The 25,926-nt window shown below is 43.5% G+C and overlaps 1 protein-coding gene across 1 annotated transcript in view; it reads right to left on the reverse strand.

Moving 5' to 3' along the window:
* Positions 1–25,926, reverse strand: part of MCC (MCC regulator of WNT signaling pathway) — a 275,994-nt gene that overhangs the window by 31,473 nt on the left and 218,595 nt on the right. The window contains exons 6-8 of the mRNA XM_056139034.1: positions 24,218–24,424; positions 1,734–1,880; positions 784–873 (exon numbers count right to left, since the gene is read on the reverse strand). Coding sequence (XP_055995009.1) covers positions 784–873; positions 1,734–1,880; positions 24,218–24,424 — 444 coding nt within the window. The remainder of the gene's footprint in view (positions 1–783; positions 874–1,733; positions 1,881–24,217; positions 24,425–25,926) is intronic.

Raw genomic sequence — 25,926 nt, forward strand, 5'->3', positions numbered from 1 at the left:
CTTTAGAATCCCTTTTTTGGGATATCAAACAGAATCTGCACTGCCCTCTGTCATAAGTCCCTCTCCTGGAGGCTAACTCTGGGGGCTGTAGCCAAGGACAGCAAGCCCTCTGCCTTCAATTCTTTACTTCCATGCCTTGGTGCTGATACGGAATCTCAGTGTGTGCCATGATTGTTGGCTCAGTGCAGAACTCAGGAGTTCTTCAGGCTTTCTCCACCCTTGAGGCTCAAAAGATTGGCACTTATAGCCTCGTCCTCATCTTCAAAGACACTCCCTATGGAAGACAAACTACTCCATTTCACCTTCCTTCAGTACCCAGAGCTTCAGGGGGCCCATAGATGCTTCAAACGAAACTGTGAGGTTGAGCAAGAAGGTGCTGGCTGCACTTCACGGGCTCCTTCCCTGAACCGGAACCTGCTCCTCTCACCAGCGTGTGCAAGGCAACGCCCTTTCAAGGAGCTTCACAGCTCAGTCTCTGGGGTAACAGGGCAACATACAGTAACTATTTCAAAACTTTCATCTATGGCACCAAAAACTAGACCTACACCATTTCTTTCTAACTAATTTCAAGTTAGAGGAACATGGAAAAACTTCCCCTTAAGTAACGATGAAATAATTTTTCATGATGTACTTTAGTCCCATACTAGGGAGAAAACCAAGTATGGTTAATTATGATAATGAACAAGTTTACTGGAGGTGAACTTGGGAAGTTCTTCTCTCAGCTACCCCTGGCTATGTACACCTGCTGGGCACTTTCTAGCCATGCTTCTCAGGAACACTCACCCCTATGCTGCTAATTTCTGAGCCCAGGATGGGCCGATCAGACGATGAAGATTCTGACCTGGTCTTTGACAACTTCACCCTCTCAGCAATCTTAAAAAACAAAACAAAAAATTATCCAAAACCGACAAGCTGTACCGCAGATAAGACTTTGTTGTGACTATATATACAAGGGTACTGTTTAATCAGAGCAAGGAACCCATTCATCATGTCTTAAAAGCAACTCCAGTGTTTCTCTTGACTAGAGGTATTCCAACTTCAGGATTAGAGAGACATTCTGGCCTGGATAATTTTTTGGGGGGTGGGAATGGGGGAGGGAGCAATTCTGGGTGTTGCTGCACCTGCAGTCTCCCTGCTCCCACCACAAGGCGCCTGTGGGGCTCCAGCTGTGACAGTCAACAGCGTTTCCAGGCACCACTGAATAGCTCCTGGTGGACAAAATTCCCTCTGGGCTGAGACATACTGATCTGACCTATCTCTTGCTGAACTTGAGGGTTGAGATGCAGCCTTCTGTCAAGAGGACCAATGGGCAGTCTGTCTGGAGACCCCACATAGGAGCTACTGGGCTCCACCCAAAGCTGCCAGCGCTTGCCCAGAACAACCCGCTTTCCCAAGAGCCGGCTCCTCTAAGAGGGAACATCAGCTTGTGACTCTGGAAGTCCCCATCCCAACACTGGGGGTGTGGATTTCAGATCCTGAGAATGACTCTTCACCCAGGCTAGTGCGTTATGGAGCCAGACAAACTGGTTCATTCTCTACAACTGCTTGTCAGCGTCAACAGGCTTTAGTCAGCTGATTAATGGGAGGCTGCAGCTGAGACTTAGGGCTCTTAGTGGGATGTCCCTACTTGTAGCCCCCAAGGGGGAGACCCTTTCCTGGTCCAGAAAACTGGGTGCCTGCACAGCAGACCGCACTCAGCAGAGGCGACTGCAGTCTCAGCTCTGGGCGCTCACCTTGGCGATGGGAAAGTCGTTGCTGCTACTGCTCGTGCTCAGCTCTCCAGTGCTGGGGTTGACTGGACGGTTGGTGGAGGTGAGGCGGCCAGGGCTGGAGGGCCCCGTGGCCTGCACGCTCTGGAGCCGGGTTTGAAGTTCTCGAACCTGAAACAAGAATGCCTTCAGGCACACATATCTGGTGGTTTAATCAGCTGGATGCCACTGTGCTTTCACTGTAGTAAAAGTTGGCTGAGCCACATGAACATCCCGTATTGTGATCATTTTTCTGTTGTTACAGTGCTGGGGCAAGACACATGCCTTGCTGCTGAAACACATCACTGGCCCTGAAATAACCATCATAAAGAACACTGATTCATGGTGCTGCACCAGCTTGATGCCAACCTGCAGACAGCCCAGAATGCGAACTACATTCTCTTGGAACTTGGGGCTCAGAAAGGAAGAAAGACTAACACAAAACACGCTAGCACTGTAACATTTATGCATAATCTCAGGAGGCAGAACAGGGAGGGTTGTGATTTCATCTGCAGTCCTTGGGAAGGGTCAGGGAGAAAGGACTGAAACAGAACCCTCTGTTTGTTACTGGGCCACACCTGCTGCTGCTCAGGGATTAATCTTGGTGGGGCTGGGGTGGAGTGGGGCATATTGAGTGCTGGGGATCAGATCCAGGTCAGCCACATGCAAGGCCAGTGCCCTATTTGCTGTGCTACTTCTCAGCCTGGAACAGAACCTTGTCAAGTGAAGCGGGTCACAGTTGGCAAAGGGGTATTCTAGGTGAGTCAGGGCAGAGGGAATAGCTTGCACGTGAGTACAGGCATCAGAGTGACTAAATGTGTTTAGAGAGCTGCAAGCGATTCCAGAGAAGCTGTGTGGAGCAGGCTCTCCCCCAGGAAGGGGAAGGAGCGAGTAGGAGAGGCCCCGTGCTCTGGCATGGCTTTCCTTAGAGACCTCAGCCAGTTCCTCCCCTGGAATGTTTGGGAACATAGATATGAAACAATTGGAATCACATTGGAAGCACTTAGGATTACAGTTAAAACATATTTACCTGCACATAATTTAATACTTAAATCCTGTTTTCGACAGTTATGGCTCAGTGACTTCCAAAGGATTCCAAGTAAGTGCAAAACTTTGTCAAAAATGGGCTTTTCTGATGATCTTGACTACTAATTTATCTCTGGGCACAATGTCTATCTGGAAGGGCCCTAAAACATACACTTCCTAAAAAAAAAAATACACTTCCTACAGGAAGAATCAGTGCTGGAGGGTCAGACCATAAGTTTTTCAAATGTGTTGCTGCAGCAGAGCACAGAATCACTAAAGCATTAAACTCTGTTTGAGTGGTAAAACTTCGATTTCAGGGCCCCATGCCCAGCGCTCTGGCCTGGTAGGTCTGAAGGAGGCTAGAATCCACACCTCTAATACACTCAGGAACTGGTCTGGTGATCAGGTGTTGATCACGCCTTGAGAGCAGGACCTCAGATGCTCCCAGGCTGGGCAGTCAGGAGACAGGAAACAGGAGGCTCCAAACCCTCTCTAAAAGAAATGCTATTTAATAATAAATATCTTGGGTGTTTCTCCCTTGCTAAACTGGGAACCAAAAGTAATTGAATTTTCAATAATTCATCTACATATTAGATGCTAAAATAGGAACATCCCCTCTGAGAAAATTGCACTCAATAGTGAAACAGCCCAAACAGAATGCTCTGCTGCTGTGGCTTCCAGTACCAGGAGTGAGGGTGAAGGAACCAGGGGTTGTCTAACATGCCAGATAGAGCTGACTTCAAAACAGTTTTAAAACTAGAAACACACATGGGGTTGGAGACAAATGGTACTGCCAGAGAGAGCTGATGGCTCCTTATAGAAGAGCCCCTGCCAGGGAGAACAGCTGGGGAGCAGCTGCAAGGCCCAGGGCACACCCCTGTGCAGGACAGAATCCAAGGCATGGCTGTCAAGTCTGGTGAGGTTCTGAAAAGTGGCCGAGAGGGTAAGAGTGTTCTGAGACCTTAACTGTTCAGAAAGGATCAGTGGTCTTCTCAAATCCCAACTGGCTCACTCATCTCACTTTTAAAAACAAAATTATGGGGCCAGAGTGATAGTGCGGTGATAGTGCTTATCTTGTATGTCGCCATCCTGGATTCAATTCCCAGCATCCCATATTGTCCCCCCCAAGTCCTGCCAGGAGTGATTCCTGAGCACAGAGTCAGGAGTAACCCCTGAGCACCTGCAGGTGTGCCCCCTCCCCAATTTTTTTGAACTGGGCAATTGATAGAATTTACATTTAAACAGCCCATGGGTTTTTTTTAAATATGATTTTTAATATAATTTTTTAAAAAATTATTGAATTACTGTGACATACAGTTACAAAACTTTCATGTTTGAGTTACAATTACACAATGATCAATCACCCATCCCTTCACCAATGCACATTCCCCACCACCCATCTACCCAGTATTCTGTCCCTCCCCCATCCCACCCTCCCTCCTGCCCCCGTGGCAGACAATTTCCCCCATACTCTCTCTCTACTTTTGGGTATTATGGTTTGCAATACAGATGCTGAGAGGCCATCATGTTCGGTCCTTTATCTACTTTCAGCACACATCTCCCATCCCGAATGCTCCCTTCAGCACTCATGGACTTAGTGATCCCTTCTCTATCCCAGCTGCCTTCTCCCTCCGCTCGTGAGGCAGGCTTCCACCATGGAGCAATCTTCCTGAACGGCCCATGTTTAAGAAAAGTGTTTCTTGGGCCTGGAGGACCAGTGAGGCCCTGGGTGCCTGCCGACAAGTAGCCTACCATCTGACATCCAGAGTCCGGCTGGCTCACAGGTGCCACACAGTCTTGCCAGCTCCGACAGTGCAAGTGCTTTCCAGTCCCTACACGGAAGGCGACAGAGAGCTCCTGGAAAGGGGCACGGGCCTGGTTAGCACTGTAACTAAAAGGATGTGCAAGGGCCTTGACCAGAAGTGTGGCTTCTGGAATGCATGTGGATGAGCACCCCAACCATGACCCAGGGACCCCCACTAGGAGTGTGACCCAGGAGAGCACCATGTAGAAGAGTTGGCAGAGCACCGAGGCTGAGTGTGCAGCACGACAACCTCATGCTGGTGAGCACCAGAGGCAGCTTGTCTGCCCCCTTGGGCATCATAATAAAAAGTGACAACAAAGGGAATACAGGGAAAATACAAAAAACAGCACGCGCAGCAACAGACATTGAACCACTAGTCAAACATGTCTGCTGAATGGCCAGAGCAGTGCGTTCACCCCAGGGCATGTGCATCTGCACACTGGCACCCAGGTGCCCTAGTTACATCCTAAATCTTAAAATCTTTTGTTTGTTTTTGGGCTTTTGGACCACACTCTGCAGTGCTCAGGACTTAACTCCTGCTTCTGTGCTTAGGGATCGCTGCTGCTGGGCTGGGGATACTGTACATGGCATCAGGGATCAAACTCAGCTTGGGCATATGCAAGACAAGCTCCCTACCCATGGCACTATCACTCTGGCCTCTAAATCTTGAAGGCTTTGGACCCAGCAAGCCTCTCTGAAAACTGAAAGATGCTAAGCATGTTTATCTTGAGCTGTGCTCATTTAATGATTACTGTGAAAAGAATTTAGAAGGAGAAGGTGCCTTGTTAGAACGTTCACTGTGTCCTCCCCCATCAGAGCGGATTAAGTTGTAACCTCTCAGAAGACATGTCCCAATTCAAGCCCTAGGACCTGTGGATGTGACCTTACTCTGAAACATGGTCTTTGTAGATGGAATGGGGTGAGGATTTCCAGATGAGATCACTCGAGATTCGCAGTCTACCATCCGACATCCAGAGTCCTGCTGGCTACAGGTGCCACACAGCCTTGCCAGTTCCGACAGTGCAAGTGCTTTCTAGTCCCTACACGGACGGCGACAGAGAGCCCGTGGAAAGGGGTGCAGCACAGAAGAGTAAGGGCTTGCTGTGCAGCAGGCTGCTGATCCCAAATCAAGGGCATCAGGGCCTCACCTTTCCTAATACAGTCAAGGAGCTCTTACTGAAAGAAACGGAGTGAGGCTTTCTGTCTACACGAGATGCAGTATGGGGACAGGGGTCACCAGGGGACACAGTCTAGGTTGGGGGGGTCATTATCATTATAGCCTTATTTACTGCTAAATAAGGGGAGGTCATATAAGGCAGTGCTCAGGGCTTATTCCAGGCAGGCTTGGGGTACCGTATGGAGTTCCAGGGATTGAAGCCAAGTCAGCTCTGTGCAAGGCAAATGCCCTACCCACTGTACTACCTCAGCCTCAATTTTTATTTTTAAAGTTCTACTTTTATTTAAAAAATTGTATTTTTATTGAATCACCATGAATTACAAAGTTATTAATACCAGTTTTCATTTCCCTTCACCAGTGTCTCCAGATTCTCTCCTAACCCTCAGCCTGCCCCATGGCATACACCTTTTTCTTTTTAGGCTGTTCTCCCGTTGTTCATTGATTTGCTCGAGCGGGCCCAGTAACATCTCCATTGTGAGACTTGTTGTTACTGTGTTTGGTATATTGAATACATCACGGGGAGCTTGCCAGGTTTTGCTGTGCAGGTGCGATCCTCTTGGTAGCTTGCCGGGCTCTCCGAGAGGGGCGGAGGAATTGAACTCGGGTTGGCCATGTTGGCCGCGTGCAAGGCAAATGCCCTACCGCTGTGCTATCACTATGGTTTACAACATTGTTATTGATAGTAGATACATGTCACTTTATCTCTTTTAGCACCCAGGTCTTGTCTAGAGTGATCACTTATCTCTATCATTGTTGTAGCGGTCCCTTCCCTGACCTATAACCCCCCATGCAGCAAAGCTTCCTACTGAGGATCAGTTCTCCTGTTATTTGTTTCTATTGCCTTTGGACATTAGTTATTCCCCCACTATAACTATATCCTGCAATGAGTGAGGTCATTCTTTTCAGCCTTTTTACAGTGCTTATTTTTTGGCATGGCCTTAGATATGTGAAGAGATCCAAGCAATCATGGGAGACTGGACATGGCACTTTGTCTCCTGGAGAGAAACAAAACAGGTGACACAGGCAATTACAAAGGTGACTTTGTAGATGGAGGAGCATTACGGGAAACAGAAGGGTTCTCACTGATGGCCCTTTGTTTCTCTAAGAAAAAGAGCTCAGTTTCATTGCTAAAGATGGGAGGCGGATAGCGGATGTCAAAAATGAGGAAGGATCCTCCCAACACCCTTTATTTGGTGTTCCCTTCAATATCTGAGCTCCCTTTTCCCCTGGCATGTGTGGCTGGTCACCCATTGCCTCTTTTGCAAACCACAACACCCAATAAGAGAGAGAGAACAAAAGGGAATGCCCTGCCACAGAGGCAGGGTGGGGTGGGGGGGATACTGGGATCCGTGGTGGTGGGAAATGGGCACTGGTGGAGGGATGGGTATTTGATCATTGTTTAATTGAAACCCAAGCACAAAAATTTGTAAGTCTACAACTGTGCCTCATGATGTCTAATAAAAATTAAGAAATAAATAAATAAAATTCAACTGAAATGCTTTTCATTTCCAAAAAAAATGAGGAAGGAGGCTGACTTCATAAAAGAAGCTTGTAGAGCAACTCTGACAAGTTGGTTGAGGTCTTCTGTTCAAGAGAAAAGACAGAGTGAATACACTGATTTCTTTAGATGCTGGAGTCCTCACAGGACTATAGTAAAGAATATAAAATCTCCTTGAAGAAGACGTACAGAGGGGTAAAAGACATGAAAAAAATGAAGTGTGAACTTCATATCATCATGGAAATGCAAATAGGAACAATAAGATATCACCTCACACCAGAAACTAGCACACACAACAAAGGACTAAAACAGCTCATGTTAGCGTGGATACGGAGAAAATGGAGCCCTCATTCACCACCGGTGGGACTGTTGACTGGTCCAGCACTTTTGGCAAATAATCCTGAAAAACCTAGGAGCTGAAGGAGAGTCTTTAAAGAGAAAAGAGGAGTAATTTCCATTAAGAATTAAGAGACTCACAAATAAATCTTGGAAGAGATCAATAAACTGCAGAGATGGCTCGAGACCCTGAGTCAGACTGGATCTTATATTTGAGGTACCCCGGAGGGTGGTGAGTGAGTCCCCCACCTGCCCAAACAGAGCCCCAATAGCCCAAAACCTCCAAAACCCAAACAATGCCATGCTCGCGGCCAATCTCCACAGGCTCAAAGGAGTATCATCCATGAATGAACCTGCTGAAAAACTCAGGTATGTGGGTTTTGTTACTGAAATCTCTAGGCTCTCAAGGAGTTGGGTGACATCACCCCACCCTCTGTTCTTCTGGGAGTCTGGCAGTTACACCCACAAACTGCCTCTGGTGCCATATAAGCTCATTAAATGGCCCTGATCCAGGGACTGAAAAATAAATCTTGAAGGGGTTCAACAAGCTGCAGAAATATCTCCAGACTCCCAAGTCACCATACAATTAAAAATTTAACTCCAGGTATTGCACCTTATTTAAAATTTTAGATTCCTGGCGTGCACAACTGTGACATCTCATACTCGATACCACTGAGCATGCAGCCACTTTTGTGGCCACACAACATCTCATATTCTGTATCACTGATATACCAGGGGTATCACACCACATTGGATGTTGTGTAAAGTTAGAAGGAAACCAATCTCGACTAAGAAAATATTAACATACAAGACTAACCTGTAACATGTTAGTGATCTCTTATACACGAATTTAATGGCGCTAGGGTGAGATATAACAATCTTCACACACTTTTAAAAGAAAATCTTTTTTTTTTTTTGCTTTTTTGGGTCACACTTGGTGATGTTCAGGGATTCCTCCTGGCTCTGCACTCAGGAATCACTCCTGGTGGTGCTCAGGGGACCATAAGAGATGCTGTGAATTGAACCTGGGTCTGCCGCATGTAAGGCAAACGCCCTACCTGCTGTGCTATTGCTCCAGCCCAAGAAAATCTTCTTTGATCATTTTTAGCGAATTAACCACAACAAGCAATACAAAATATATCATTTAGGATCTGCTATTGGTGCAGAATTGGGTGGGGCTGGGAAAATAGGAAATAATGGTGGTGGGAAGGTGTAATAGTGGTGGGATTGGTGTTGGAATATTGAATGTAATAAACCACTGTGAACAATTTTATAAAAATAAAATAAAAATAATTAAGTATTTATGAAGCAAATACAGGCAGACAGAATAGAACAGATGACTAAATAAAATCTCTGGTGAAAAACGTATCCAATAAAATAAAATCAACACACAGGCTAAACTCTAGCCTGGATTAAATCTAAGACAGAATTAGTGAACTGGACAGAGTACATCAATTAATCCAGAACACAGTTTGGGGAGCAAAATACCTAGGTGTTATGAAGAGACAAATTATTTGAGCTCCTATGTTCACTACAGCACTATCCACAATGCTAAAATGCAGAAACTGCCCAGTGTCCAACAGATCAGTTGGACAGATACTCAGCAGAATACTGTCTGGCCACAAGAAAAGATGAAATCATGCAATTTGTTGCTGCATGGATGGTGCTGGAGGGGAACATGCTGAGCAAAGCTAGAGGAAGTGCAGCAGACACAGAACATCTCTCTTTCTTATGAGGGAGACAACAAGAAACACAGTAAGCTAAGACAATGGCCAAAGGCAACAGAAGGTCTACATAAATGAACTTATCAGGATGTAGGGCAAGGGGCTGAGTGGCAGGGCAGGGATGGAGCACACAACACAGTGACAGGGGTAAACACTCTGGTGGAGGGTATGATGCTGGAACATTGCATGCAAGAAAGCCTATCATTAACAGTATTGTAAACCATGGTTTACAATAAATAAAGGTGTGTTTTTTTTTAAAGAGACTGAAATGATCAACTGAGATTCCAAAAAACATTAATAATTCCAGAGAAAGATGATTGAGTAAATGACAAAGAGACAATGCATGAAAAGAAGACAGGGAGTTTTCAAGCTGTGCAAACAGACATGAGTCTCCATACTCGTGATTATGTCAGATGCTACATACATGTGGCAGCTTCCTGGTATGGCTGCATATCCTGTGACTCTGGTTTCATCAAGAGGTGGTGTCTAGGTTGCAGTGAGAATTAAGTGGGTTGAGCACATACTTGGTCTGAATTTGATCTCTGATACTGCATGGTCCTCTGGATACTGCCAGCAGTGATCCCCAAGCGCAGAGCCCAGAGTAGCCCAGATTCTGCTGGGTATTCCACCATCTCTCCCACCCTACGGAGAAGGTGAGTCCAGTTATCCTTCCAGTGCACGTTTCTGGCCTGAGAGATACTGCCTCATGGACAGATGGCAGTGAAGATGACACCACAGACCTATGAAGCAAGAGCAGGAGAAGCGGCTGCTTCTCTTTCACGGCAGCCACACTGTGAGGGAGCTGGCCAGGTGGACAGCATGGCTGTGGACAAGCTAACTCTGTGTGCCAGACCCCAGCAGCTTTGCCCGGCAGAGTGAGGAAACATTTCATTCTAGATGAGTCTGGCCTGATAACCATCTGACTGAACCACACTTTCCAGTGAGAAATGTCCATCAACTCAGCCATCCTAGAGTCATGCGGGACAATAGCATTATAACTTGCTTCTGGTGTTGAAGCTTGGGGTGGGCGTATAGCACTACCTGGCACGGGATGAGAGCACACTGATGTGTCTGGAAACACAACAGCACAAACGTCGGAGGAAAAGACAAAGAGACTGTCTTAAAAGATGTCTCCAGGATGCTCTGTGTGCACAGGCAAGAAAACTGAGTCAGGGATGGTGTCATCTGTGAATGGGTACCACATCAGTGACAGGCAGGAGGAAAAGGTGGTGTCATACGTGGAGAGGGATTAGAAACATGATTAGCCATAAAGGACTGAGTGTTCTATGTGTGAGAGGCAGTAATTTACAGTTGGGAGTTTTAATTAATAATTTCACTGTGTAATAGAACTAACTCAGAGGATAAGATTTCTGCCCTATAGAGTGTTGAAGCGCCCTAGCTGGAAAATCTCTCCTTGAGGAAGATGGGTGCTGAATTGCTTTGCTGTGTAGGTAACAGAGAGCTGTCTCCTGAGACCAGGGTTTGTGGATCCTTAGGAGAGAATGTACTTTGCCTTCTTTCTTTCTGTTTTTGTTAGAGGGGGTTTTACACCTGGCATTTCTCAGGAGCTTCGCTACTGGGAACCATTCCTGCTGTACTCATGGGGCCATCTGGTTCCGGGGACTGACCTTTGGGTTCCAGCACGGATAGCCCATATTCCACTTACTGGACCAAATGTTGGGTGCAAGAACCACTTTCTTATTGGATAATTCTTCTTCTTTAATTTTTATTTATTTATTTTTTTGTGTCACAACCGGAGATGCACAAGGGTTACTGCTGGCTCTTCACTCAGGAATTGCTCCTGGCGATGCTCGGGGGACCATATGGGATGCTGGGAATAGAACCCTGATCAGCTGTGTGCAAGGCAAATGCCCAACCCGCTGTGCTATTGCCCCAACCCCTGGATATTTCTTAAGACTTTTATGAAGCTCTCAAACAAATGAGAAATAATTTATTTATGGAAAATCACTTTCCTGTAAGTCTCATTTAAGTGTTTCAGGAATGTAACATTTTATTGTGAATGACAATTTTGTGTAGGCTGAATCTAGAGGGAAAGAGACTGCAGAACAGAAGGAAACCTAACGGTGTTCTCTAAAGATAGACTGAAGTATTTATTTTTTCTTTTGCTTTATAGCTCACCAAGGAAACTGGACCATTTTCTTAAAAAGGCTGCACCGGGGTAAAGATAGAATTTCTAGCACTCTTCTTATTTCTTACAAGAAGTCCCCCAAATGGAGTTAGCTACTTTTCCTTTTAATTTAAAGTGCTTTATCGAGGGATTGAAATTTATAATACTGTTAATGATGGATTTATGGATACATCATCTCAACACCATTACCGACATCAGAGTGCCCACTCCCTCCATCAAAGCCCCAAAGGCCCTCTCCCCTTCCCTATAAGCTCAGTTCTGTTGCCACTGGATAGTTGTTAACTCTTTTATTAGTGCCTTTAAATCCCTCCTATGAGTGTGATCATTCTGATTCTATCCTTTGCCTTCTCACTGATTCCCTCCAGCTTTAGTTCCATCCATGTGGCAGCAAATTGAAAGATTCTGTCCTTTCTTACAGCTATATAGTATTCCATTGTGTGTATATGCCACAACATCTTGATACATTCATTCATTATTGGGCATTTGGGTTGTTTCTATATCTTAGTTATTGTACTAAACAATAGTTACTTTCTCTCTTCTTTCTTTTTTAAAATTGAATCACCATGAGATACAGTTACAAAACTTTCATGTTCGAATTTCAGTCATAAGATGATCGAACACCCATCCCTCCACCAGTGCACAGTTTCCACCACCAATGTCTCAGTATCTATCCTGCTACCCCCCTCCTGCACCCCACCCCTTGCCTCTATGTCAGACAATTCTCTTCTTGCTCTCTCTCTACTTTTAGGCATTATGGTTTGCAATACAGATACTGAGAGGCCATCATGTTTTGTCCTTTATCTACTTTCAGCACACATCTCCCATCTGGAACAATTCTGCCAACCATCATTGACTTAGTGGTCCCTTCTCTATTCCAGCTCCTTCTCCCCAGCTCATGACGCAGGCTTGCAACCGTGGAGTAATCTTCCTGGCCTTTGTCTCTACTGTCCTTGGGTGTTTTATACTATATTATTTTATATTCCACAAATAAGTGAAGTTATTCTATATCTGTCCTCCTCTTTGACTCATTTCACTTAGCATAATACTCTCCATGTCTATCCACTTAAAAGCAAATTTCATGACTTCATCTTTTCTAACAGAGCACCAGCTACTTTCTTATAACCAAGAGTTCACCTTGAGAGTCTACCTCTTCACAGGAGTAGAGTTGGATAAGGGAGGTCAGGGGTGAAAGAGTCAATAATTAGTACACAAAACTGCAAAAGTCACCTCACAACTTCTAGGTATACTAATGTGCATGAAACTCATGGAACTAACTGGAACTATTCCAAAGGAGACACGAAAGAATAGTTCAGGCCTCCCCCCCCTCCCCCCCCGTCCTATTTAAAACTTCCTCAGTCTGGAGACTGGAGTGGCAACATGTTTTCCCAATTACATTCTGTTGAATTTAACTCAAGCTTAAATTACATAAAATATGCAATTTAAGTTTCTCTATAAACAAACTCCTTTTGTTTTCACTTAGCATTGTGGTAGAATACAGAAAGATTGATTCACAGAACTTTAAGAAGTCTAGCACCATATTACTAAAAAACAAACTACTTTTCAAACTTCTGATTTGTGTGGTCTAAGGAGTTAGGATGGAGTGGATGAGGTAGGTGAAGAGAACAGAGGATAGCAATGCAAACAACAGGCTGGAGAGAGATTACAGCGGGTGCCTGCGTGTCTTGCATGCTGCTGTCACAGGAGTGATTCTGAGCACAGAGCCAGAAATAAGCCTTGAGCATAAAGAACAATGAACAATAAAAATTGCATACTTGAGTCTAAATGTCGGTGCTAAAGGTTAACATCAGGGTAGACAAGGAAAAAATCTCAAATTTCTCTGATTCTTAGTTCTTTCATTCCTAAGGATACCTAGTACCTAATGAAGGAAAAAAAAAACAAAACAAAAAGAGAAATAGGGCCAGGGAGGTGATTTCAGGGCCAGGCATGTGAGGTTCACCCTGGATTTGTTTGAGTTCCCAAAAACTCAAAAAAAAAAAAGATGAAAGAGAAAAGAAAATAATTCCATTTACAGTTTACCTTAAAAAGTAAGAAAATGACTGAGGAACAAACTTAATCAAGGTTCAGAACCTGTATATAAAAACTAAGACATTGAAAAAAAAACTGAAGAAAAAAATCAGATATACTATAAGCTAATGGCTTAGAAAATCATTAAAATGCTCAAACTGTCAAAAGCAATCTCCAAATTCATTGCAATCCCTATCAAAATTTCAATGACACAGTTTTCAGTGAAGCTGCAGAGTGGCTCCTTGGAAACAAAACGCCACTGGACACTTTCGAGGTGTGCTCCTTTGGTATTGCCCACCTGCCCTGACCCCAGCCATAGTGTAGAGCCTATTTATCTGTGTTGGCCACGCAACAACTGTCTCCATTCTCTTCACAGAAAGTCCTGTTGGAAACATTCAGACTTTAGCCTAGCAGCAGAAAAAGTCACCATTAAAACATGGGAATAGGGCTGGAGTGATAGTGGGCAGGGCACTTGCCTTGCACATGCCTGATCCAGTTTTGATCTTCCATATCCCATATGATCATCTGAACCCACCAGGAGGGAGCCCTGAGTGCAGAACCGGGAGTAACTCCCAAGCACAGCTGGAGGTGGCCTCCCCCAAATCACAAGCCAACAAACCCCTTGGGAGCTTAAGAACACCTGCCATGGTAGCAAGGTCCTGGGCACTTCCAGACACCTATCCATCTCCAACACCAACTGAGAGTACTGTTGGGCAGAGATAGCACTGAAGTTGAAATTAAATTGTTACTCTTGAGGATACAGTAAACAACACCACCAAGAAAGAAGAGGAAATAGAAAAGAGAATTAGAATAAAATGGGAGAATACAAAGGAAACTATTGACAATGCCATGAGGAACAATGTCTGGATCATAGGAATTTCAGAGGGAGAAGAAAAAGGGAAAGAAGGAAGGCTAGTTGAAGAAATAATTGGTGAAAAGTTCCTCAACCTGAAGAATGAGTTGGGAGCACAGATACAGGCAAAGAGCAACCACCAGGATATACCCAAACAACACCAGGACATTTTGTCATCAAAATGCCAAGAACCAATGACAGAGACAAACTCCTTACAGCTACAAGACAGAAGAAAAAAAAACAACCTCTTATTCAAAGGAAAAACAAACATCAGATACACAGCAGATTTATCTAACAAAATTTTACAAGCAAGAAAAGAAGAGGATAATATACAAAGTATTGACTGAAAAGAGCCTGCAACCAAGAATCATCTACCCAGCAAGACTGTTTCCCAGAGTGGAAGGGATAAGAAAACATCAACTAGAACAAGCAAATAAGAGAAAATAGAAAACCTGGACAGACCAGTCTCGAATAAAGAAACTGAAACAGTAATAAAAAAATTATCACCAAGAATGGAGGGAGATTGAAAAGGAAAAGGATTGGGGTCCTTGGAGAGATGGTGGGCACCCTGGGGACGGTTATAGTCTTGGATTTATGTACACAGGAAACCATCATTAACAACATTGTATATCACCTCAATCAATTAAAAAAATTGTCCCCAAGATCAAAGACCGATGTACAGAGGGATTCACTACTGTGTACTAGGAAACCTTTAAAAAATACTTATTGCTTTACTCCTCAAGCTCTTCCAAAACATTGAGAGAATAAGAATCTTCACTAACAGCTTCTATGAAGCTAATGTTATCCTAATACCTAAAAACAGAGATGCTACTAAAAATAGCTATAAAGTAAAATTAATAAAATAGAAAATTATAACCAATATTCCCGATAAACATTGATGCAAAGATCCTCAACAAAATCCTAGTGAACAGAATCCAGCAATATATCAAAAGGATTATTATAGCAAGAAGAGTTAAGGTTCATTCCAGGGATGTAAGGATGATTCAATACTTGATAATAAATTAATGTAATATGTTATATAAACAAGATAGAAAATACAAATAATAAGGTTATATCAATTGATAGGGAAGGCTTTTTTGGATAAAAAAATTCATTTTTGATAAAACCCTCAACAAAATAGAAGGAACATACCTCAAGGTAGCAGCAGTCATCAACAAGGCCACAAGCAACTCACAATCAATGATGAAAACCTGAAAGTTCTTCCCCTGATGTCATTTAGGCACAAGGAAAGAATGTCCACTTCCACCACTCTTATTAACACAGTTTTGGAAGAACTTGCCATAGCAATCAGACAAGAAAAAGAAACAGACATAAAAAGGAACCCAACCTATAGCTATTTGCGGATGACATGATAATAAACAATGAAAACCCTACAGGCTCTAATAATTCCTCCCAGGACAGCAAAGCTGCATAACACCTGCCTGGCACAGTGTGGGCCAGACTCATCCTCCCTGATTCCCTGGCAGCTTGCAGTGGAGCTCATCCTAGGATTTCTGCCTACAAGAAACACCATCTACCTGTACCCCCAAGTCAGGAAAACTGTTCACATTCCAGCACAATCCACTGGCCCTATCAATGCCTATTCTCAGAAGCATGTGGCTACATTAGTGGTTGTGTAATCACTCCCTTTTTATCATGCAACAAACACTGGACTCTTACACTAAACTCAGTCTAGAGTAGCTAATGTTGCCCCAACCAAACTCTACCAACATTAGCATCATCCTGTACTCTAATCTCCTATGCCCACAAAAACTCACAAAGGTAACTGTGGCAGCAAGAGATCATAGAACCCTAAATTACAGCTGGAGTAGTGGCAGTGCCAATAACATTTGAAAGCCTTTTTGGATCACTTGCACAAAATTCTAAACAACAAATAACAACAAATTTTGTGTTTTGACAGGGAAAGAAGAGCACAATACTCACTTGGTTCCCACAGAGCTTCTTGGCAAAGGCACAAGTGGTGAATTACAAATAATCACCCTTAGATTACAACAGATGTAATAGGGAAGTAACACAGAACCCAGCATGCTTAGCAGTGAGGACAGTAGCCTGTAAGAGCCAACCAGTACTAACTAGTTTTATAACCACTCAGATAAAAACTTTAGCGAGAATATGTTGAGGATGCTTAATGAGCTCAAAGAAACAATTTGGTGCATGTATAAGAAAGGATAAAGACAGAAATGAGAAAACTAAAATCAGAAGTGACATAAATAAACTCTTTGGTGGGTGAAATAAAAAATTCAGTGGAAGGCTTTGGCAACAGAGTAACAGCAGCTGCAGACAAGATTAGTGAATTCCAAGATGAGATGTGGAAATCTCAAGAAAACAACATATGCTGGAAAAATGTCATCTTTAAATTCCCAGGACACCAGGAAACTTAGGGATGAATTCAAGAAGGGAAATTTTACTCATTATAGGAATCCATAATGAACAGAAAGCAATACAGATGAAGAATCATTAGTCAAAGAAATCATACTTGAGAAGTACCCAGAGTTGAGGAGTGCACCTAAATTCCAGGGGCCCAGAGATTATCAGTCAAAAGAGATTAAAAAAAATACGGCAAGACACATTGTAGTCAGAATGATGAAAACCAAAGCTAGAAATAGAATATTGAAAGCAGCATGATCAAAGAAGGAAGATAATTACATACAAAGGAGCTCCTTTAGGAATCACAGAATATTCAAGTGAGACCTTGTGGGCCAGAAATAAAAAAGGTGGGGCATAGTTAAAAAATAAAATGAACACTTCACCAAGAATGCTATATCCATTAGACTATCATTCAGGTATGAACAAACAATATTGAGTTTCATGGAAAAGCAACAGTTCAGGAACTTCAGGGCCTTGACAATAACTTTGCAAAAGGCACTAAAGGGGCTTCTTGGACAAGATACATCTCGAAATACGACTAACCTCTACAAAAAGATGGCCAAAACTTCAAGTTAATAATCTCACTCAATGCCAATGAACCCATCAAGGGACACTGAGGTAACAAGATGGATTATAAAAATGAACCTAACATTCTTCTGCCTACAAGGGGCGCATTTGAACAGTCAGGGCAAACAGGTTCAAAGTCAAAGGCTGGGAAAACAATATTTCAAGTGAGTGATGCTCTCAAAAATAACAGGATGGCCACTTATATCAGATAATACAGATTTCAAGGAAAAAATTGTTACAAGGGACCAGGATGGTTATTTCTTAATGACCAATGGAAAACACGTTAGGAATAACTCAAACACCAAAACATTTATGCACCTAACAAGGGACCATCAAAATATTTAACAAAGCTACTTGTAGACCTGAAGGAAAATACTGACAGCAACACAATCAAAAGACAATAATACTTTATCACTTCTACATATATTAACTAAACTACAACTGATTAAGGAAACAAGTATGGATCTGAAGGAAGAAATGGACGAGATGGGCTTAGTAGACATACATAGGTCTCAAAGTCAAATATACATTCTTCTCCACTGCACATGGGACATTCTCTAAGAAAGACCACATACCGGATCACATATTATTACTCCATAAAATCAAGAAGATAGAAATTGTATCTAAAATTCTCCCAGACAGAAAATCACTGAGAGAAAAGGGGAAAAAACTCAAACTCTTGGAGAGGAAACCATTTGTTACTGAACAATCAGCTGGACAAAGAGGAATTCAGGGAGGTAATCAAAAGATTAAGAGAAATAAATGAGAATAAAGACATAAGCTATCAGAACATATGGATACAAAAAAATGGCGTTGATGGAAAAGTTCATAGCAAGACAAGAATTCATAGGAAGCAAGAAACAGCCTACAGAAATAACTGCACAGCTTAAGCAGCTAAAAAAAAATCTGCAAAAGAAACAAAGCAAGCCGAAGAAACAAATAAAACTTAGACCATAAATTAATGAAATGGAAACTAAAAGAAAAATCCAAACGATCAATAAAACCAAGAGCTGATCTTTGAAAAAATAAACAAGACTGACAAACCATTAGCATGACTCAAGGAAGGAAGGAAGGAAGAAAGGAAGGAAGGAAGGAAGGGAGGGAGGGAGGGAGGGAGGGAGGGAGGGAGGGAGGGGAAGGGAAGGAGGGAGAGGGAAGGAGCAGGGAGGGAGGGAGGAAACCCCAGTAAACTGAAACAGAGAGATATTTTAACAGATACAACAGAAATCCAAAGGACCCTCACTGATCACTTTGAAAACTTTTAGAGAGAACCCAGAAGAAATGGATACATTATATTTTACTCCTATAAGCAAGAAGAAACGAAGCACCTAAGAGCCAATCACTATTAAGGACACAGAAATGCTCATGCAAAATCTTCCCCCAAACAAAACCTCAATCCCAGATAGTTTTACAGTTATTTCTTCTAAATCTTTAAGAAGACCCAGTTTCAATCTTTTTCAGGTTCTTTCAGATAGTTGAAGAAAAAGGTATTATAATGAGGCAAACATCACTCATATCAAAAGCAGACAATGATATCACCAAAAAGGAAATATCTACAGATGTGTATCCCTGATGAACAGGGCTGCAAAGATTCTCTTCTCTGCAAAACATTAGCAAACCGAATCTAACAATACATCAAACACACACACACACACACACACACACACACACACACACACACACACACCCACCATGACCAAATAGTATTTAGTATTTATCCTGGGGATGAAAGGATGGTTTAAAATATGCCATCAAATATTCTTGTTTCTGTGGGCACTTAGGTTGTTTCCTTGTCTTGGCTACTGTAAACAAATTTAGGAAAACAGGGGTATTGATATCATTTCAGTTTAGTGTTTTTCTTTCCTTAGTCTAGCAAGTATCCAGAAATTGAGTTGTTGACTCACATGGTAGGTTTTTTTTGTGCTCTGAAAAGACTTCTGAAAAGAGTCTCCAACTATTTTTCCACAGTGGAACACCAGGTGTGTAGGTGTGTTATTCAGTGATATAAAGGAATGGAATTATGCCATGTGACAGCATGGATACACATACTTTGAAGGCATGAGTACAACAGATCAGGGAAATAGACCTTTGATTCAAATATATGTGGAATCTAAAAAAGCAGCACAAAAAAAAGGGCTGCTGGGGCTGGAGAGATAGCATAGCTGGTAGGGCGTTTGCCTTGCACGCAGCCAACCCGGGTTCGATTCCCAGCATCTCATATGGTCCCTTGAGCACCACCAGGAGTAACTCCTGAGTGCAGAGCCAGGAGTAACTCCTGTGCATCGCCAGGTATGACCCAAAAAGCAAAAAACAAACAAACAAACAAAGAAAAAAAAGAGCTGCAACAAAACTAAGATTCAGAGAGTATAACAGTAAGAGGAGAAGGGTGAGGGGGGTTGAGGAAATGGGTGACGGTTACAAATCACACTGCCAGGACCAGAGAGAGAAAATTCTCGGAAAGGTTCTTATCTTGCATATGGAAGACCTGAGTTTCATCTCTGGAAGTGCATATGGTTACCCAAGCACTGTCACAGGTCACTTCTGAGCACAGAACCCCGAGACTGGGTGTGGATCTTGAACTCAAAAATATAGCACTGTCCTCCCGTTGTTCATCAATTTGCTAGAGCGGGCACCAGTAACATCTCCATTGTGAGACTTGTTACTGTTTTTGGCATATCGAGTACACCACGGGAAGCTTGCCAGGCTCTGCCATGCGAGTGGGATACTCTCGGTAGCTTGCCGGGCTCTCCCAGAGGGGCGGAGGAACTGAACCCGGGTCGGCCGTGTGCAATGCAAACGCCCTGCCTGCTGTGCTATCACTCTAGCCCCTCAAAATGTAGCAGAAATATTAAAAAACAATACTTTCAATTATAAAAATGCAATTCCCAGGGATGAAATGTACAGCATGACATCAATAGCTACTAACACAGTACTGTATATTCAAATTTTTTTGTGGCTGGGGAGTGGGTTTGGGCAGTGCACAGGGCTTCTGGTTCCATGCCCAAGGATCACTCTGAGCTGGAATTGGGAGCCATCTGCTGTGCTGAAAATCAAATCAGAGCTGGCTGCTTGCAAACCAAGCATTGTAACCTCTGTGTTATCTCCCTGGCCTGTATCTAAAACTTTTTTTTTTTTGCTTTTTGGGTCACACCCAGCGATGCTCAGGGGTTACTCCTGGCTCATGCACTCAGGAATTGCTCCTGGCGGTGCTCGGGGGACCATATGGGATGCTGGGAATCGAACCTGTGTCGGCCATGTTGGCTGCGTGCAAGGCAAACGCCCTACCCGCTGTTACCCGCTGTGCTATCGCTCCAGCCCCCCCCCCCTTTTTTTTTTTGTATCTAAAACTTTTTAAGGAAGTTCTTTGAAAGTTTTTTCACCATACACACAAAAAATTTAGCTGTGCAATGATAAATATAAACTAGATTTGTTGTGGTAATAATTTCCTAATATCTCCATATGTCAAGTGACTAGATTACACATCTGATGCCAATTATACCGCAATAAAATTTTTTACGGAAATTTTAAAAAATTTAAATATCATATATATGTATATATATATATCACTTAATCACTTAATCACTTAATCCCCGTTATTCATTGATTTACTCGAGCGGGTGCCAGTAATGTCTCCATTCATCCCGGTTGCGTGCTAGCGTAGCCCAATGATATCTGTTTGTTCTAGGAACATGCAGAGCCTCAAACCGATCATTCAGGGTCTTGACGAAGAAGTCTGACCATGTTGTAGGTGACATGTGGCTGACCCTTGTTTGATCCCAGGCACCACAGATGGTCTCCCAAGTACCATCAGTACTGACCCCTGAGAACAAGAGCTGGACTGCAGGTGTAGAAAGGTTGGAAACCACTGGTTTTCAACCTGTGGACTAATATGCAGGTGTTCATTTGCAGGTGTAAAACTGGTTGAAGAGTACTATTTTAAGACATTTAGAGGGGGATTGAACTGACTTCAGTTTATCAGTGTAAATAGTAAAGCGAATCAGTGTAAATAGTAAAGCGATTCCTTTCTAGAGTAATTAGTTCTCTTTTCTCTAAATGAAGGTCACTTGTTTAAAAGAAGATGAATGGCCATTCAGAAATGGGTGCTCACATCATTGAGTAATGAGCTGGAACCAATAATAAAAATTGCCTATTCCTCAGTTACTGTTCTGCCAAGTAACCAAATCTATTAACTGATATTAAAGATCTAATTTAATTAAGTCTTGAACAAGGCTTAAAAAATCTATTGAGAGCACTTTGTTTAATTGCAGGCAGGGGGCACACACCAATTTTATTGATCTGGTCAGCTCAAATTCTATAGAGTGATTGTGGGTGATGAAAAGAGTGTTGGGCAATGTGGAGGAAATGCAGGCAAGGCAGAAGAGGCAGCTTGCCAGATATCAGGGGCCTGCTAGGCATAGAACCACACCCTGTTCTGTAGACATGGGTCAGCGGGGTCAGAAGACAGTCAAACACAGAGATGATTCTTCCTTAGGGAAATCAAGTCTATTGGGGCAGCACTCAAAGAAAGATTTATGAGACCCATGATTATCTTGAAATGAAGCACAACAAATAAAATTCATGGGTATGCAGGCAAATTCTTTAGAAACATTTCTAGCTGAGGAAGAGACATATTTTTAGAAGCCATTGAAAAACAAATTTTTCATATATTTTTCATTAGAAGCCACTGAAAAGTAAATTTTAGTTTTACTTTTAGCTGCTTGGACTGCATCTTCTCAGAGGTTTAATTGTGAACTGGTATAGCAGGGCCAGTTTCCCCAGCTGAAAACTCTGGAGCTCTCTCAGGAGTGGAGCCTAGGAAGGGACACCTACATCCCCCACTGCAGCCAGGTGAACGGCCAACTCCTCCACTTCACTAACACTCTCTGTTGTTGTTCACATACAAGATCGAGAATGTGGGCCTTTTAATGAGAAATTAGCTGCAGATGGGGGGAAAAAGAGTTGATAATACTCAAAAACAGTAACTGTCCCCTTAAGCATAAACAACAGAAACCAACTTGTGTATGGCTCAAGAATAGATTGCCAAGCGTGTGCTGACCTAATGAAGAACAAATTATCACCAAGCTTTCTTGAAAGTATGGGAGTATCAGAGATAAGGATGGTGAAACTACTGTAAGTATTCTTCCTGATGATTTAACTTTATCTGTGTGCAAAATTACTGGTCAGAGCATGACTTGAAAGTATGTTTCTAAGATCTGAAACTATAGTATAGTGGGGAGGGTGCTGCTCTTGCAGCCCAGGGTGGCTCACCTGGGCTCAATCCCCATCATCCCTTATGGTCCCCAGAGCATCACCAGGAGTGATTCCTGAGTGCAGGACCAGGAGCAACCTCTGAGCATTCGAGGTGTGGCCCAACCCCTGACTACCACCCCCCCTCCAAAGTATATTTCTAATATTGCTGTCTAGGAATTTAAGGTAAAGTTCAGAGGGAATCATTCTGATTGAAGAACTCATTGCTTCACTCTCAGTTCAATAATAGATCAAACTCATAGTCCAGCATCAGAGCACTGTAGGTTCCTGAGAAGAAACTCCAGTTTCATAAATACCCTAACAATTCTGCCAAACATTTCTATTCCAAAACAGAAACTCCTTTAGCAATGGATCTAGTTCCTAAACAGTGGTTCTCCAACTGGTTTGGGTCTAAGGGCCTGTCAGGGTGAATATCAGGACATCCATATCCACACAACACGTAATATGAGACTATACACAGTATACACACAATCACACACATGTGCTTATTTTAACTCAAGTAAGTCTTCCCTAGAAAAGATGCCATTTCACATTAGATTCAGTATAGATAAGGGAAGCAGGCATTTTCAAATTTATTTATTTATTGTTTTTGGGGTCACACCCAGCGATGTTCAGGGTTTACTCCTGGCTCTGCACTCAGGAATTACTCCTGGTGATGCTTGGGGAACCATATGGGATCCCGGAAATTGAGCCCAGGTCGGCCGCATGCAAGGCAAATGCCCTACCCACTGTACTATTGCTCTGGCCCCTCAAATTTATTTTTTAAGATAAATGTTCTTGGGGTTGGAGAGATAGTATAGGAGTTGAGGAACTTTTCTTTCATGTGGCTGAGTCCAGTTTGATATGGCACCATACATGATTCCCAGAGCTCACTCAGCAGTGATCTCTGAGTACAGAGCAAGGGGTGCCCTTAGCACCACTGGGTGTAGCCCAACTTCCCACCTATCTCCATCCCTTCCCCTGTTTTCCTTCTGGGTGGGTTTCTAAGCAGATCTCAAGAGGTTCCTGTACTAGACAGTCAATCAGTCCAAATGATTCAATGCTGGGGTCTAAGCATTTGGAGTAGCTCAGGTCCTGATTACGGGAAGCCCCTGGGGCTGTGCATGGAGGTCCTGAGGGAGGAGCATGTGATGTAGGGGACTGAATCAGGGTCCCACACACCAAGCAGCCACCCCTGACTTCAGTGCTGGCTCCTTGGCCCTGGGTATCATAAATTTAAAGAAAATATTATAGAAGAAAAATATGCAAAGGGGGAAATTCCAAATATTTATTAATCATTGTGAAAGGGGAAACTTTAACTGAATAAGGGAAAATGTAGAACAGTTTGAGAATCACTACCTAAATAGAATTTTGTCATCTCTTCAGATCTGCAATTGCAAGGAAGGAGATTTAAAAATTTTACTCCCATGACTAGGCTTTTTGAAATCACTTTCAAGAATGATTTCCTAGGGGAGTTAAGGAGCTTGACTTGCATGTTGCTGCTCCAGGTTCCATTCCCAGCAACACTGGTCCCCGAAGCCTGACCTGGAAAGCCCCAAGCACTTTCCAGGTACGGCCAGAGAAGAATGACTTCCTCATAAGAAAAGTGATCTCTATGACCACAGATGCTCCCATCTTCTAATGCTGCCTGGGGCCCATGGCGCTTAGCACTCACCCGTCTCCGAAGCCGGTCTCGTTCCTCCCGGATGGCGTTCATGGTGGCCTTGGTCCTGTTCAGCTCCTCCTCTTTGCCACACAGCATGGCTGTCAGACTCTCATTCTCTTCCCTCAGCCCTGCCAGATCCTTCTCCCAACGGGAACGCTCTTCAGCCAGGTTGGGATATAGGTCCCGGCCAAGGACCCCCTCTATCTCCTCGACAGTCTGAAAGACACAGCCACAAGGACAAGCAGTCACCCTGAGAAGAGGTGAAGGGAACAGCACCAGGACAGGGGTGCGTCTGAGGGCGGGGCCAGGACTGGAGACTAAGTGTTGGTGGAGGTGGACCCTGAAGGCCCTGCCCACACTGTGGAGAAGACACCCAGGGCCACACTTGGTGCCTGCAGCTGCTCCAGAGCCAGAAAGACACAGTCCCTTTCTCACATCTCATCCAATTTGTGCTGCTAACTGCCATGTCAAAGTGAATGTTTATCTCCTTCATCCATGTCCTGGAGAATACATGTGTCCAGACAACAAGCCAGTTAGTGATCCTGGTACTGCAAAATGCATATGAAGTTGGACGGGAAATGGGCTAGATTATTGGCCTCCTGTGTTATCACTTAGCAATGCCAGTGTCTCCAGAAAGCATTTAGTGGGTCACAGAACAATCCAGAGAGTGTGAGTGACGTCCAGTCTTAAGACAAAAGTACACTCATGACAGGAAAGAGGAAGCCTCTACACAAGTCTCTAAGCAGCAGGTTTGGTTACTAAGGAAGTTATTGAAAGAACATAATGGAAATCGAATACTTGGGGAACTTTGAAGAATTCATTTAATACAGTATTAGTAATGTGCCAGAGAGATAGTACAGGGGCTAAGATGCTTGCCTTGCATTCCACTCACCCTTCTTCTAATCCCAGGCCCTGAGTACCACCAGGGATCACTCCTGAGCACAGAACTAAGGAGCAGTTCCTGAGCATGACTGGACAAAAGCAACACTAATGGAGTAGAGGCACGCACACAAAAAGCAAAGAACTTATTCTGTTTACTTTCAGAAATATTCAGTGAGATTTTCTTTCAGAAAAGTAAGTATAATTCAATACTGAAAGAGAAGGAAAGGGGTAGAAGTCAGAAAAGGGAGATCTCAAAAGGCAAAATATGAGGGTATGCCTCTCACCAGCCCAAAGCTGAGCTGCTTGCACATGTGGGTCTCTGCCCTTTCTCTCCTCTCTGGCCTCCTCCAAGTACCACGCAGTTCTTTCTGGCTGGTAGTATTTGGCATAAGCCTCCCCCCCCCCGCCGCCCAAGGCGACACTGACAGTAGTTGAAACAGGACTTGGGAAACACCAGAGCAAGCAGCATTTGTGTTGGCTTCTTCATACCACATCAATGACACCAGTGACACCAGCACACAGTTATCCAGAGGCATAGATGTCATCAACATCAGTCACGGTCTACATGAAATCCAGGGTCCTGGCTGATGAACACTTGTGCCAAGAGCCCTAGTAGTTCTTAAAATAACACGTCACATTTTCCCTTCCAGACTTCTCAGTTTGAATCTCTATGCCAAGATCATGAAACTCTTGAGCTATGGTGAATTAACGCAGAGCAACCCGAGCCAATAATTACCAGGACTTGATTTTCCCCTTGCTCACGAGTTTGATGGATGCAGCGATTGCACCCAGCTTATCCTCCTTGTGCAGGAAGACAGTATGTAAAAGGTGTGGCT

This window comes from Sorex fumeus, unplaced genomic scaffold (genome assembly GCF_029834395.1).
Source record: "Sorex fumeus unplaced genomic scaffold, SorFum_2.1 ptg000131l, whole genome shotgun sequence".
NCBI lineage: Eukaryota > Metazoa > Chordata > Mammalia > Eulipotyphla > Soricidae > Sorex > Sorex fumeus.